The 14,669-nt window shown below is 40.8% G+C and overlaps 1 protein-coding gene across 1 annotated transcript in view; it reads left to right on the top strand.

The window, feature by feature from the left end:
- Positions 1-13,925, top strand: part of galnt1 (UDP-N-acetyl-alpha-D-galactosamine:polypeptide N-acetylgalactosaminyltransferase 1) — a 66,683-nt gene extending 52,758 nt beyond the window's left edge. The window contains exons 9-14 of the mRNA XM_079562315.1: positions 3,783-3,900; positions 4,465-4,645; positions 8,436-8,575; positions 9,944-10,042; positions 10,150-10,284; positions 13,767-13,925. Coding sequence (XP_079418441.1) covers positions 3,783-3,900; positions 4,465-4,645; positions 8,436-8,575; positions 9,944-10,042; positions 10,150-10,284; positions 13,767-13,913 — 820 coding nt within the window. The 3' untranslated portion in view covers positions 13,914-13,925. The remainder of the gene's footprint in view (positions 1-3,782; positions 3,901-4,464; positions 4,646-8,435; positions 8,576-9,943; positions 10,043-10,149; positions 10,285-13,766) is intronic.
- The last annotated feature ends 744 nt before the right edge of the window (positions 13,926-14,669 follow it).

The following is a 14,669-nucleotide window of genomic DNA, read 5'->3' as shown; positions in this document are numbered from 1 at the left end:
TTATTCTGTTGCCAGCCATACAAAACATGCTCCTAATGACCAGCGAGGCACAGAGCGAGAGAGAGAGAGCGAGAGAGACATTACATCACATGGTTGGCACGGCAACAGTTTGTTTGCCTTCGTCTATGTCACTTCCTTTCAGTGTCCAATAAGGAAGTGAAACTATAAACATCACAAAAAATGGTCAAACTAAAGAAAACTGGGTACAATCTTAAGCAAACTCTTAAATATAATTGTGTTCCTGTATGTATAGCAACAAAAGTGTGGAGTACATAAATATGTGCAATTTAAAGTGTCTTTCTTTGACTGTCTTTTCATCAAAAAGAAGAAAAAGATCAGTCAGCTTTATCTTTTGTATTGTTATTGTTACCGTTGCTTACTCTTTTTTGTCTCTGTATCAGTTATATGTCGTGTGGCTTACCCCCATTTCACTTCAGCGCCACCAGCCTCTTGAATACTGTTCTTTATTGAATCAGGAACAGAGCTGGTGATTTGTATCTTATTGATTGTAAACCTAAAATCTGTACGATCTGAAACGCCCACACAAGAGAAGCATGCACATAGAAATGTCTGCCGCAAAACCCAGTTGTTATGAGCTCCCATACCATGTAATTCACTGCTCTGCTCCTCTGAGGTCACCGACAAAAGATTTCTGTTTATGGCCATTGAGCAAAGGAAGCTCTGGTGTAAATCTCTCAGACAAGGGACAGGAGCTTCAAAGGGCTTTCGGTTTTTTGCCGTTCTGTGGTCATTTTTGGATCGCACTGTTGTGGCGTTACAGGATTTGTGTTTTCATCGGCTTACGTTTCCAAATGATTCTCAGTTTTAGCAGCAGCAATCGTTGCTAATATAATGACTATTTTTATTGCCAATTACTCAGTAGCTTTAGTCGCCTGGAAATTAGAAGGTTGTCGGTTCAAACGTAGCCTTAGCTCATACTGTCATTATGTCCCAGGGTGAGACACTGAACCCCCAATTGCTCTGTTCACAGTGGCTACGTTTACATGCGGAGCAAAAATATGATCAGATTTCTGGAGTTCTCAGATTATTGACGTAAACAACATAATCCGATATGCAGTACATTACCTGATATTCATATAATCTGATTTCTTTCTGACCTTTCACTCCTGTGCATAAACTAACCAAGAAAACCAAGGCAGGAAAATACAGCAAATCACAGAAACAAAGATTAAGAGGTATAATGAAAAGTTAAAGTTAAAGTAAAGTAAAATAATCTCATAAATCTTTGTAGAGAAAGTACAATGTGTTTCCAATGGTTGAGCAGCGCTGCACATATGGCAGAATATTACTCCATCCTCAGTGTTGTGAGTTCGAGTCCCAGCTCTGATTATTTCCTGGTTAGAGTGGACATTAGGTGGTCCTTGATCCCATGTAAATTTTCAAAATTATTATTTTTAAGCTCCAACCCCTGAATTTTGTTCGAATAGCCACAAAAACTCTCCTGATATTGCCTCATTGACCTTGAAGTTTGCCACCTAGAAGGCACACTTTAAGGCGAGACACTGCAGGTGTGTAGGAAAAAATTTAAAGATCCATCCATCCATCCATCCATCCATCCATCCATCCATCCATTTTCTTCCGCTTTATCCGGGGCCGGGTCGCGGGGGCAGCAGTCTCAGCAGAGATGCCCAAACTTCCCGATCCACACACACCTCCTCCAGCTGTTCTGGGGGGACCCCGAGGCGACACCAGGCCAGCTCGGAGACATAGTCCCACCACCGTGTCCTGGGCCTTCCACGAGGCCTTGTCCCACTAGGACATGCCTGGAACACCTCCCGCGGGAGGCGACCAGGAGGCATCCGGAACAGATGCCCGAGCAACCTCAGCTGGCTCCTTTCGACATGAAGGAGCAGCGACTCTACTCCGAGCTCCTCCCGGGTAACTGAGCTCCTCACCCGATCTCGGAGGGTGCGCCCAGCCACCCTGCGAAGGAAACTCATTTCGGCCGCTTTTAAATTTAAAGATACCAAATTAATTTTTTTACTGTCGATTACTGACATGAATATGAGGAAAAAAAATGTATTGCAAGTTTTTTGTCATTTTATGTTTTCATAAAAAAATAAATATGGCGCTTTATGCCTAAAAAGTGGCCAAATTCCCTATATTTTCGGCGACGATATCTGAATAATGGATCAAGCCAGTTTTAAATGTATGGTTTTATTTTGTTTATATATTTGTTACAAAGACTCAGACTTTATTCACTCCCACATACAATGCATCTCTATGGATTCCCTAGGCTAAATCTTCAAGGTCGACGATGAGTGTGTTGAGAGTTTTCTCTACTATTGCAATGAATTCCAAGGGTTGGAGCTTAAATTTTCTAGATTTCCATTTTAAGGACCAGGCAAAATCGACTTTCTTGAGGTTTAATTTAAACCATGTTTTGGCATTCATGCCTCGTGAACGACTTTTGTTTTGAGTTTTGAGTAATCCTTTTTTTTATTATTAGATTATGTTTATAAGGACAACACAAAACACACAACAAATAAATAAACAATGAAAACCAATAAACTAAAAACAACCAATTAGAGAACAGAAAATAAATAAATAATAAACCAAGCACCAATAGTATGTGTTCATGTTGAGTAGCTGGAAACTCCGACGGCAACCATGAACAATTCACAGCAAATTAAACTTTTTCCCAAATATTGTATATAGTTTCTATGATGTTTGGGTTATCTGAAGGCATGATAGTTTTTAAATATAGATCAAATTCTTTATGAAGAACTAGAACTAGAGTTTTGAGTAATCCTCAGACAAAGCTGTTAAATGTAGCTACTTCTTCTTCTACGGTGTCAGCGCCTCGTTCTGTACTTCCTGATTACAATTGTTCAAACCCAAAATGAGCCATTCTGTGCTCAATTGATTATCTGATTTCTCCAGTTATCTGAAAAGGGAGAAGCTGGATAAAAACAAATGTCAATAGCATCTAATAGAGCTGCGTTTATTCGGGTAAATGAATGTCCTCTGCAGCTATTGTGTACAAAATGTCCTAACTCTGTACTTTAGACCTACAAACATCCTGAAAAGCGTGTGATTCTCGTGTTTGTTTTCGTCCTCTCTCAAATGTTAAAGTCGTTTAGCCCTTTGCATCTAGTCGTTCTAAAACAGTCCATTGTTCGTTTAGCTCTTGATGTGTTTGACCAATGCTTCTCTGTTTACACGTTATTGCTTTGTGTCATGAAGAAGCCACAAGACGCTAAACGAAAATAAATCTAGAATCCTGGATCAAGAAGTGGAAAAAGTTGTTCATTTTGGATTCAATTGTAGAAACTTAAAGCAACTGAGTGAAGTATGATGATTGCTCTGCGTTAGAAAAGGTAATATCTCTTATAGTGTGAAAATTAGGCTCTTAACTTTTTCTAGTGAGGCAATAAATTTGGTTTATCACAGCACTGCATTTCTAAGTAGGGAGTCTAGTCTTTTAACAGTCAGTAGTATATCATGCAGATTACCGGTAGTTTAAAAAGATGTTGTAAATGTTCATGCTAGTCTTTCCAAAGAAAAGATAACTGCAGAAATAGTGGACATTTTGCTCTTACTCGTTCAGAGGAAGACAAAGGAAGGAGAAAACATTTCCATTTCCTTGATGTTTGAGTTTGGCATAGTGTGGAACGCAGGTGGCTTCAAAATGTGACTTACAAATGACCGAAATCTCATATGCAAAAACTTCAAAAGCTGGTGTTGGACAGCCATAAAAGCAAAAGTAAAAGCCTGGTACTTGACCCTCTCAGTTTACCGCAGGTTTGTGATGTTTGCAGAACACCCACCATGGCAGGGGGCTTGTTTTCCATCGACAGGGATTACTTCCAGGAGATTGGCACTTACGACGCGGGCATGGACATCTGGGGCGGAGAAAACCTGGAAATCTCGTTCAGAGTGAGTGAGCTGCTAAACTGACGGACTGTATTCCTCCAAAGGCCTGGCAGCTGTTCAAGCCTCTCTCTCATTGTCTTTTTTCCCCCTCTCTCCTTCTCCCTCTCGCACACACAGCGATGGAGACTTTCTCTGACTAAATTGTTGACTTGACTAATGCTTTGTCAAACTTCACCTTCACTGGTGCTCACTCACATGCTGTCACAGCACAGATGTGCATCTCCCACAAGACTTCATTCATCAGTTCTTTGGCACCGTTTTATTGTGACAAAAAGTGACTGGAGTTGTGTTTGTTTTAGTAATCTGGCTCAAATCCACTGCATTTCCTTCCTCAAACCTCAAACAATATGTTCCACCAGCTGATGTCTTGAGGGGGTGCTGGCCTCTTCCTTGTGTTTGTAAAGTCTATACACCTTCACCATATCTTTTCAGTACTATATTTACCTTCATTATTATTCGCTGAAGTTTTCCAAACATCTGCTGAATTACCTTAACAACTTTAGCTACGTACTACTACATATCTAATGCTTTATGCTGTACATTTTATTCACGGACTTCTCTTTGTAGATTTGGCAGTGCGGGGGCACACTCGAGATCGTCACCTGCTCTCACGTGGGGCATGTGTTCAGAAAAGCCACTCCGTACACGTTTCCAGGAGGAACGGGGCAAATCATCAACAAAAACAACAGGCGTCTGGCAGAAGTCTGGATGGACGAATTCAAAAACTTCTTCTACATCATTTCTCCCGGTGAGTTGGATCAGATTTTTCTTAAGGTTGCAAACCAGCTGACCTAAATGAAGAGGTTGTATTGAATGAAAACATTGCTTTTAAAAGGTGAAATATTGTCAATAAAGTGGATCGTTTTCTGTGTCAGTCATGCCTTTAGCTTATCATGGGAGTGTTACCTGTAATATTCTGAACAGGAGACAGATAAAAGTAAGAAAATCTGAGTTAGGGGTGTTTTCACAACAATAGAGAAGTTAGCAGTATGCAATTACTCTGCATATGTTTAAAAGGGAACATTTGAAATGTTAATTGCCCTCAACTGTCACTGTCACTTAATAATACTAAGATTTAATTACCGTTGTATACTTCTTACAGATAGGTTCTGTACTCCTTAAACAACAGACTCTTTTGCCAGTCAGTCATGTGGTCCTCAGGGAGTGGGAAAACATGAACGATCGCCTAATAGGGCATAGCAACTGAGAAACTTGGGTCAAAACGAGCTTCCCGACTTTGGCACCCGACTGCAGATATAAGCTGATTTGTTTCTTTATCGTTTAATGAGGCCCTTTTTGGTTAAATACTGCTCCTCTCTTGAGTTCACTGTGAGCTGTCAATGTTCCCAGAGTAACAACTGTGAGAGAAAAGTCTGATGTTAATGCAGGTAAAATTTACCAACAATTCAAAGTTTAGCTTTTTATTTCTCTATTTGAATTAGGACACATTAATCAACATGTCAGCAGAAGGCTTTGGTGTAAATGTACCCGAATTAGCATGATAGCTAAATTACATCCGTTATCCTAAGGCAGGTAAAGAAACATTAAAGCAGTACTTAGTAACTTGTTTACCTCAATAAATCCTTTTCGTAGTCTCTCTAGGGCAGGGGTCTCCAACCTTTTTTACCCGATGATCTACTTTTACTCAATATAAACATCGGAGAGCTACATATGTTCAAAAACACTCAAAATTTTAGTTATCAAGCGTGTAAAGATGTAGAAAGTCTTTGGTCAGCTCCCGAGCTACTGGTTGGAGATACCTGCCCTGGGGGTAATACAAACGTTAATGGGATGATTGGGGGGGTCTTTCATCTCCCCCGGTGTCTCTAGCCAGTAAACCACAATTGCAGCTTTCCTGCCTCCGGGTAGGAGTCGCCAATACACACTAATAGAATCACGAAGAAGAAGCTAACAGGCTAATGGGCAAAGCTAACTGCGGACTAGCGCCACTTTAGCAGTATTTACAGCCAAGTTTGAGTGAAAAAAAAAAATCTCCATTGTGTAATTGGATGAACAATATCCCTCTCTCCCTTTGTCTTTTCTGTCAGCGTAGTATTTACTCTCACGGACAATTAATGAGTAAAAAATGCAACATGCTACGACACCTGCAGTGGCGCTTATGGCCTCTAGGGGCATGAGTTACTTAGTACTGCTTTAATTGACAGAAGAGAAACACAGACATAGAACAAAGTTACAGTCACAGAGGTCAATTACAAGGACAGCCACAGGTGAGATAAACACGCCCAAAAAGTCACAGATAATCTACCTGTAAGTGCACGATTTTGAGACATTAAAACTAGATTTAAATGGTCAGTGAAATCAGTGATAAAAGACCGTTTTTATTTGGTGGCATCAAAATCCCCTCTGCGACATAAACGAGCACATGAACACAATCCAACCGGGAAATCTCGGGGAAAACGAGTTCACCTGAATCTGCAATTACAATATTACAACCTCATGTTTTGGTTCTCATCATAATTATCCAATAAAGAAACAGAATGAGCCCCACACTCTTAACTCATCAGATATTATGAAGTTACATGAACACACCCAGTAAAGACTAAAGATTGTAACGCTCTGACGGTCATTGTAAAAACTATTAATAACGATGCATGAAGCGCTCACTGACTTACTGCCTCTTATCAGACATGCTTATTTGGAAATGAACGTGCCTGTTTAAAGGTCCCTGCTTCAAAGTGCGCTCATTTAGAGGTTAATGCGTGTTCAAAGCGATCTCTCTATTAACTGTGTGACAGTTGTGAAGTAGTGACCAACAGCGCACAGCGGGGGGTGTCCAGCAATTTCACGCTACGAGGCCGTTTTTAGCCTTCCAAAGCACACAAATACACAGAGGAAGGAAGTGAAGCTAAACAGTTTCAAAACACTGGCAGGTCTTTACGTTACAGCACAGTAATGGGATGGTAAGAGGAGGAAGTGGCACCTAAACCTAGAAGTGCAATAGCATTAACAGTGTATAGAGTAAATTACCAGGAAACACAATATAAAACATTTCAGACATCCAATACCACATGGAGCCAGTTCTAGGTGGCTGTTTTCTCTCTTTCCCAGTGTGTCCTTGGTTAAATCTAAATTGTCCACAAATTGGGCTTAATGTGTAGAAAAATGCATGGAATTGCTGGTATTTGACTTTGTGCCCTGTGAAACTACTTCTCGACACTGGTTGAACATTTGTTGAACCATGTGCAGTGTGTTTGTGTTGTAATAGGTTACATTCGTGCTCAGAATTTGATGGTGTCATCATTTCACATGGAGGGCGGAGGCCAGTGTTTCTCTGTGGGCGAGTCTCTGTTTTTGAAAGAAATCTCCCATTTCTGCAGTTGGTCAGGTCTAGGTTCAGCAGCAAAGAATGAGATCAGCCTGAACAACCTGAATGACCTGGTTATTCCATCAATGGACTTCTTTTTCCCTGATGCCATATTCTAAGATGTCAATGCCAGGATTCATCAGGCTCACATTGTGAAAGAGTGGATCAGGGAGAGTGAGACAGAGTCCAGATCTTAACCTCTTTATCCCCACCTGAGCCGAGCACATTTTCCCCAGTTTGGCTTTACCCAAATCTTAAAGCTTCTTGGAAAAAAGCGTCAATATAGCAACAAAAACAAGGACGAAAATACAACAGAAAGACTGACCATAAGCTAACAAAAACATGATGAAAAAGCAAATAAAGAGCAGCATAAAAGTGACAAAAAAGCAATTAGTATTAAAAAGCAAGGGAAAAAAAGGGTGAAGAAAGCAGCAAGAAAACAAGATGAAAACAAGACAAAAAAGCTTTAAAAATGTGACAAAAATGCGGCAACAATGGAACAAAAAAGTTATGATTAATTGTGTAGGTCTTCGCTTCACTGTGGCTTTTTGGCTGTAAGCTTTTAGATTTGGGTAAAGCTGAACTGGAGAAAATGTGCTCAGTTAAGGCAGGGGGGAAACAGGTTAAGAGAACATTTATGATGTGCTTGAGAGGCCTTTGCACAGTGGCCACACTCTCCCATCATCAATGCAAGATCTTTGTGAAAAAATTACGCAAAACACTTGATCTTTTGACATTGCAGAATCTTATTGGAACAATGCACAGTGAATGTGTGCTGTAATCAAAGCTAAAGGCGGTCCAACTAAATAATAGAGCCTGAGTGTAGTTTGAGAAACACTATCTTAGATCATTCCTCCAGACAATTAATGTGGATCGGATTACACATTTATTAACCCTAAACCAGGTCAACACATTCTCATTTTCACCTGAAGATAAAGTCATGGTCATAGTCATGGGTTTCAGTCACATAGCTTTTCCCTGTTTTATGTAAGGTGTTTATAGCGATGTTTTGAATGGTTTATTGCTACGGTAACTATCCTAATCTTCACTTGAGCCCCATGGATGTGCTCTCTGACGTCATGGAAACTATTGGCCACCCATTACCTCACATTTTTGTGTTCATGCTTCTTCTAAACTACTTTCTGAAAGAGAACTTGCATGGGTGTTTGGCTGAAAACCGCCTCAATGCTCACGGGGTCTGTATATGTGGCAGGTGTGACCAAAGTGGACTACGGTGACATCACGTCTCGCACCGCCCTGAGACAGAAGCTTCAATGTAAACCTTTCAGCTGGTACTTGGAGACCGTCTACCCCGACTCCCAAATACCCAGACACTACTACTCACTGGGAGAGGTACGCACGTATAGCACACACACACACTGGTTTAACATTTGTACAAGAGCAAAACAGTATCATATAGACGCTTTCGCTGCTTATAGAGTTCAGGAAAATCCACAGTTACCATGGAGCTCCGCCATCTTTGCAGCTGTTAGCATACATTTTCCATAGACTAACATTGGATAAAAACAGTATAAAAAGTGGAGAAAAAAGCCGCGGAACAGCTCCGTTAGCTGCTGAGTTACTGCTGGTAAATACATCTAACTCACTGTGGTGTTCAAGTGTTTTAATGTGAACAATAACTCCAGTATTTTAACTTTTAAAATCTCCATTAGTTTACAATTGCTGCTAATCCCATAATGCTTAGCGATATGACATCACATTCCCGAACTCTATAGATACAGACGGCACCTCTGGAATCGCCCATATATGGTCATGTTTGAAAACAGTTAAGGGGGAAAACAATTTGGAGAAAAATCTAAACTTTCTCTAATTATTCAAAAACTACTTTAACAAATGCTGAATTATGAATATAGTTTTCTATTAAATAAAGACACAAAGACAAGGAGAGGAGCAAAGTGGTTCAACAGCCCATAAATACATAAATAACGGAGAATGCTAACTTGGTGCTACATGTTAGCATCGGGCTAATACTAACAGTTAGCTAGTGCTTTTTCACTTCTACTGAACAATCTGCTGTGAGAAAATATCCATATGGGCCTGATTTACACTTGACTTTATTTATGTGATAAATAAGTTCATATTCCACCAGAAAATGGCTAAAAAGAGGGAAAAACTGTATTTCCCAAAAGATTCTATTTTCCCCCTCGGCGAGGCCACGCCCCCTTCTATGACGAGATGCCGTCTAAGGCAGGAAGTGATCAAGAGAAATAAGATTAGACTAAAACTTACCATTATAAGTGTAAAACTACAACTAAATAATGTGTTTCTGTTGTGGCTTAAAGTGCAAGAACAAAGGGCATTTGAGACGATAAAATAAGTTTTATCTGATATTTCCAACAACAGATAGACATTTGTTTATCGTTACTATGACAACAGCTACAATGGAAACAGATAGGATTCCAGCTTCCCGCCTCCAGCTAAACCTGGAATGTTTACAAACAATTAAAGGGTCTGTAGCCTACTCAAGTGACTGTTCTTCTAAGCTAATACATCTATAAAGTTATTAAATAGATCCTGTTGATAAATTAGTATAACTTGGTCAAAGCTACTGTGACTTGTCTGACTTCCCATGCAGAGGTTAGTTTTTCGCCGTAAAGTCAGCGGATGATTTACTGTCTCGAATGGAAAATCTCTCTCAAGCGCCGACAAGCTTTAAATGTTTAAATAAAAGTTTTACAACATCTGTCTCTCGTTGAGCAGATCCGCAATGTTGAGACCAACCAGTGCCTAGACAACATGGCCCGCAAGGAGAACGAGAAAGTCGGTATCTTCAACTGCCACGGCATGGGAGGCAACCAGGTACAGCAGAATAAACACTACGCTAAAAATACTGAAGTGGGATGGAAGTGTGGATAGAAATTTAGCTATTGTGAATTGAAAATAACGTCCCGCTTTTGTCTCCTCAGGTGTTTTCATACACTGCAAATAAAGAGATTCGAACAGACGACCTGTGTCTCGATGTGTCTAAACTCAACGGGCCCGTCATGATGCTCAAGTGCCATCACCTAAAAGGCAACCAGCTCTGGGAGTACGACCCGGTGGTGAGTCTGGTTCTTCACAAATGTGTCACTTTCATATGAATAATAGGGTCTTTTCCATTAGCAAAATTATATTGATATGATGCAAAAGATGTTAAGTCTTCTCAACCTCTTAACCCCCCGCTTTAACCAAGTGCGTTTTCTCCAGTTGAGTTTTACCCAAATCTAAACGCTTACAGTGTAACGCTTAATTTGAAAGCTAAGACCTACAAAACTCTTTTTTGACATTCATTCCATTGCTTTTTTCTGCGTTTTCATCACTTTTTCCCCACACACATTTTTATCACTATTTGTCACTTTTCTGTTGCTGTTTTGTAGCTTTTCATTGCGTTTTTTTGTCTCAACTTTTTTTTTTTTTATCACTTTTTCGTCACTTTTCTGTCACTCTTTTATTGCCTTTTGTGGCATTTTTCTGTTGCTCTTTTGTGGCTTTTTGTTACGTTTTTGTCACTTTTTCGTCACATGTTTTGTTGCATTTATATACTCGTTTTCATCTCATTTTTGCTGCTATTTTGACTCTTTTTTTTCTTTTTTTCAAGAAGCTTTTAGATTTGGGTAAAGTCAAACAGGAGAAAATGTGCTCGGTTCAGGTGGGGGTTAAGAGGTTAAATTGTTTTTCTATGACATAAAAGATTAGCGCACACAAATAACCCCAAAAAATAAGTTGCCACCTGGATTTAAAGGGGCTAGATGCAAGTTGGCCATTTTATACTCACTACTGCCACCTCAGGTCATATGTGTAATTGCACCTTCTATATTAAGCTCGTGCATGACGCCAAGTTGGACCCGAAGTAACACCTTTTTGAGTGACAGTGCAGGATTTTAGAGGCAGTTGTGGCGAACAGGTCTGGGTCATTCTACACCTTAGGACATTGCTGGAACATGTAGGGGGAGAAAAATAGTCGCTTTAAAGCAGTACTAAGTAACTCTTCCCCCTAGAGGCCATGAGCGCAACTGCAGGTGTAGTAGCAAGTTACGATTTTTTTAACTTATTGTCTTGGAGAGTAAATACGAGGCTGACAGGAAAGGCAAAGGGAGAGAGGGTTACTGTGCATCCAATTATACAATGAAAATATTTTTTTTCACTCAAACTTGGCTGTAAATACTGTTTAAAGTGACGTTAGCTCGCAGTTAGCTTTGCCCGTTAGCATGTTAGCCTCTTCTTCGTGATTTCATTAGTGTGTATTGCTTTCTCCGGACCGGTGGCAGTCAAGTTGCAAACATGGTTTTCTGGCCAGAGACACCAGGGGGAGATGAAAGACCCTCCAATCATCCCATAAACACTTGTATTACCCCCACAGGGACTACGGAAAGGATTTATTAAGGTAAACAAGTTACTTAGTACTGCTTTAACTTGCTGTTCTGATCTAGGGTTGCCTGCAGTTGGGTCAGGTCTAGGTTCAGCAACACTATCTGCTCAAAAAATGACATCATCTAAGTACTTGAACATCCTAAGTGGTACTACAGTTGATTAAGTTTCGCTGGATTTGTGTGGGTGTTCATGTCAAACAGGAGGAGCCGGTGCTAAGTGGCCAATCACAGCAGAGACACAGACACAGTTCATCTAAATATCACAATCTATCGCTAAACTCATGACGAATATACTATACAGTGCCATGAACAACTGAACCAATATGTTCACAGTATGTTAACGATCTTTTTTTACAATTGAAGCACTCGTACTATTATGTGGATGAGAAATTAGCCTTTTTCACACGGTCATCTAAAACCTGCGTCAGCCACGTGTAGTAAAAGCTACAACACAACGTCGCTGGACTTCTCTCGCCGTTGCTCAAGGTGCTTCCTCCTCTCCCCTCTCTGCTCCTCACCCCCCTCCGTACACCGCAGAGTTTGTGTGACAAAGTGGAGGACTCTCTCCTCTGATTGGTCGAAGAGCCGCCTTCTGATCTTAGCTGGAACTAAGCCTGGTCCAGAGCAGGTTTTGAGCTAAGGGCACGTTTCCATGGGGATCCACCCTGCTGGAAAGTTAGCCACCTTTGTAGAGTCGCAAAACCCTGCTAACCCTGTCATCCAGCTCCGTAGTTTACCCCTCTGGTCTTAACCCCATTGAGAATCTTTAGGATGTGCTGGAGAAGGCTTTGCACAGTGGTCACAGTCTCTCAGATCTTGGTGAAGACACTGGATGTTTTGACATTGCACAGGGAAAAAATGCCACAGTAATGGATGCTGTAATCAAATATTAGAGCGTGTGAACTTTTTTTTTTTTTGGGTTGGACAGTGTATGAGCTCTTTATGCGAAACCAAAAATAAAAACACATTTCAACAACATCCTAAGCGTAAACAGCATTCAACACATATTTCACTGTCATTTTAGTGTAACGAGTGACAATTTACAGTGAAATTGCCTTGTTGCACAACCGCAGCCACATAATGCTCCGCGCTTAAAGAGCTTTCCCAACATGTAATAAAATTTGTCAGGAATTCAGAACAGGAAAGAGACTCTATACCGTACTGTACTAGAGCTTGTGCCTTGCTGTTTATGACGTGGAACAACCACAGTCTTGAACAAGTCGAGACCATGTTAATTAACCTCTTAACTGAGCACGTTTTCTCCAGTTTTACCCTAATCTAAAAGCTTCTTGACTGCAGAGTTCACAGTCTATAGGCCGGTAGTACAGTGGTTAGTGCTCGTGCTTCACTGCTAGAAGGTCCGGGTTCAATTCCCACCAGTGTCGGGGGGCATCTGTGTGGAGAGGCCCCGTCACTGGTAGGTTTCCTCTGGGTACTCTGGTTTCCCCTACCACTAAAAACATGTACAATAGGCCAGGATGAATGAGTGTGTTTGAGAGTGGGGGACGACGGATGGAAATTATCCCAAGGCTACAACCCTGACCAAATAAACCAAAAAAATAGTGTCACACCTCATTTGAAAGCTAAGATTTACAAAACTGAGCCAAGATTTTTCCTCACGTTGGTGCCACATTGTCGTCACTTTTTAATCGTATTGTTGGTGCTTTGTCATGTTTTTTTGTCACTTTTTTGCTGTTGCTTTTTCAACACTTTTTTGTCACTTGCTTTTTTGTCTCTTTTTTATTGTTTTGTTACTTTTTCACCTGTCCCCTTTTATTTTGTGTTTTTGTTGCTTTTTTGTCACATGTTTTGTCACAGTTTTTGGCCGTTTTTTTTGTTGCTGTTTTGTCACTTTTTGTAGCTGTTTTTGTAGCTGTTTTGTTGTTTTTCAACACTTTTTAATCGCATGTTTCGTCACGTTTTTGTCACGTTTTTGTCACTCTTTTGATGCCCTTTCTGCTGCGTTTTCATCCTCATTTATGTCTCATTTTTGACACCAATTTGATGCTTTTTTCAAGAAGCTTTCAGATTTGATTAAAGGCCGGGGTTAAGAGGTTAAAAGATGTTTTCTATTTTGTCATTTTCAGTATTGCATCGTCACTTGGGACATTACAAACAATACATCCAGACTTTTTTGCCCTAATGTCATTTTTTTCTGTCTGGTTTCCCTGCAGAAGCTGACCCTGATCCACGTCAACAGTAACCAGTGTCTAGACAAGGCCAGCGAGGAAGACAGCCAGGTGCCCAGTGTCAGAGACTGCTCGCACTCGCGCTCCCAACAGTGGCTGCTCCGTAACGTCACATTACCCGAAGTCTTCTGACCGCGCCCCCCCTCACCCACCACAAAAAAACTCACCCATCATGTGAACAGCAGCCCAAACGGGACACATTTTAGTACAAGTGGGCTTAAGAGAAACATTGATTGAGTTTGGGAACAAGATGACGAAAAATGGATGGTACTACCTCTGCCACAGGACGGAGGAAGCGTGTCTGACCCTCCTCGCTACAGGCAAAGACTCCCCTCGTTGGAGACTGCTGATGGTCCATTTTGTTTTATAGTGATCTTCATTTTGAGGACTGTTGGAGGGACATAGGAATTGGCGCGGTTCTGCACTTCATGGCTTCCTTGGACAAAGCAAAGTCCACCCCTTAACTCATCACTTTTAAGGTTTACCGACTGCCTCGAAAGATTGGCCGTGTACTTATGTGTGAGAGAGAGAGTGACTGGATGAATGTGTGTTTAGAGACTGGGTTGATTCTGCTTTGTTTTTTTATTTAAATTTGTAAAATGACTCCGATGAAGAAGGGCGTTACTGTGTGTGAATGCGTCAGGGAGCCCCTCCTACTGTCCCTATATTTTACTGAAGAGTATGTCTCCCTCTGGTGTCTGTCTGTGACACCTACATGTGTGTCCGACCAGAGCTGTTCAAGACGCCGCAGATCAAAGTTACCAAGTGGACGGACAGCTGAGTTTAAGTATAGAATTATGTTTGTGATATCTTCAGAGGTCCCATTTTTCATGGTTTGTCTGTTTCAATCCGGTGACTGTTCTTATCATGTTTAACATAGCGCTAACA

The sequence above is a fragment of the Gobius niger genome, assembly GCF_951799975.1.
Source record: "Gobius niger genome assembly, chromosome: 8".
Lineage (NCBI taxonomy): Eukaryota > Metazoa > Chordata > Actinopteri > Gobiiformes > Gobiidae > Gobius > Gobius niger.
The sequence above is the reverse complement of the archived record's forward strand: the minus strand, read 5'-3'. Positions and strand labels throughout refer to the sequence as shown.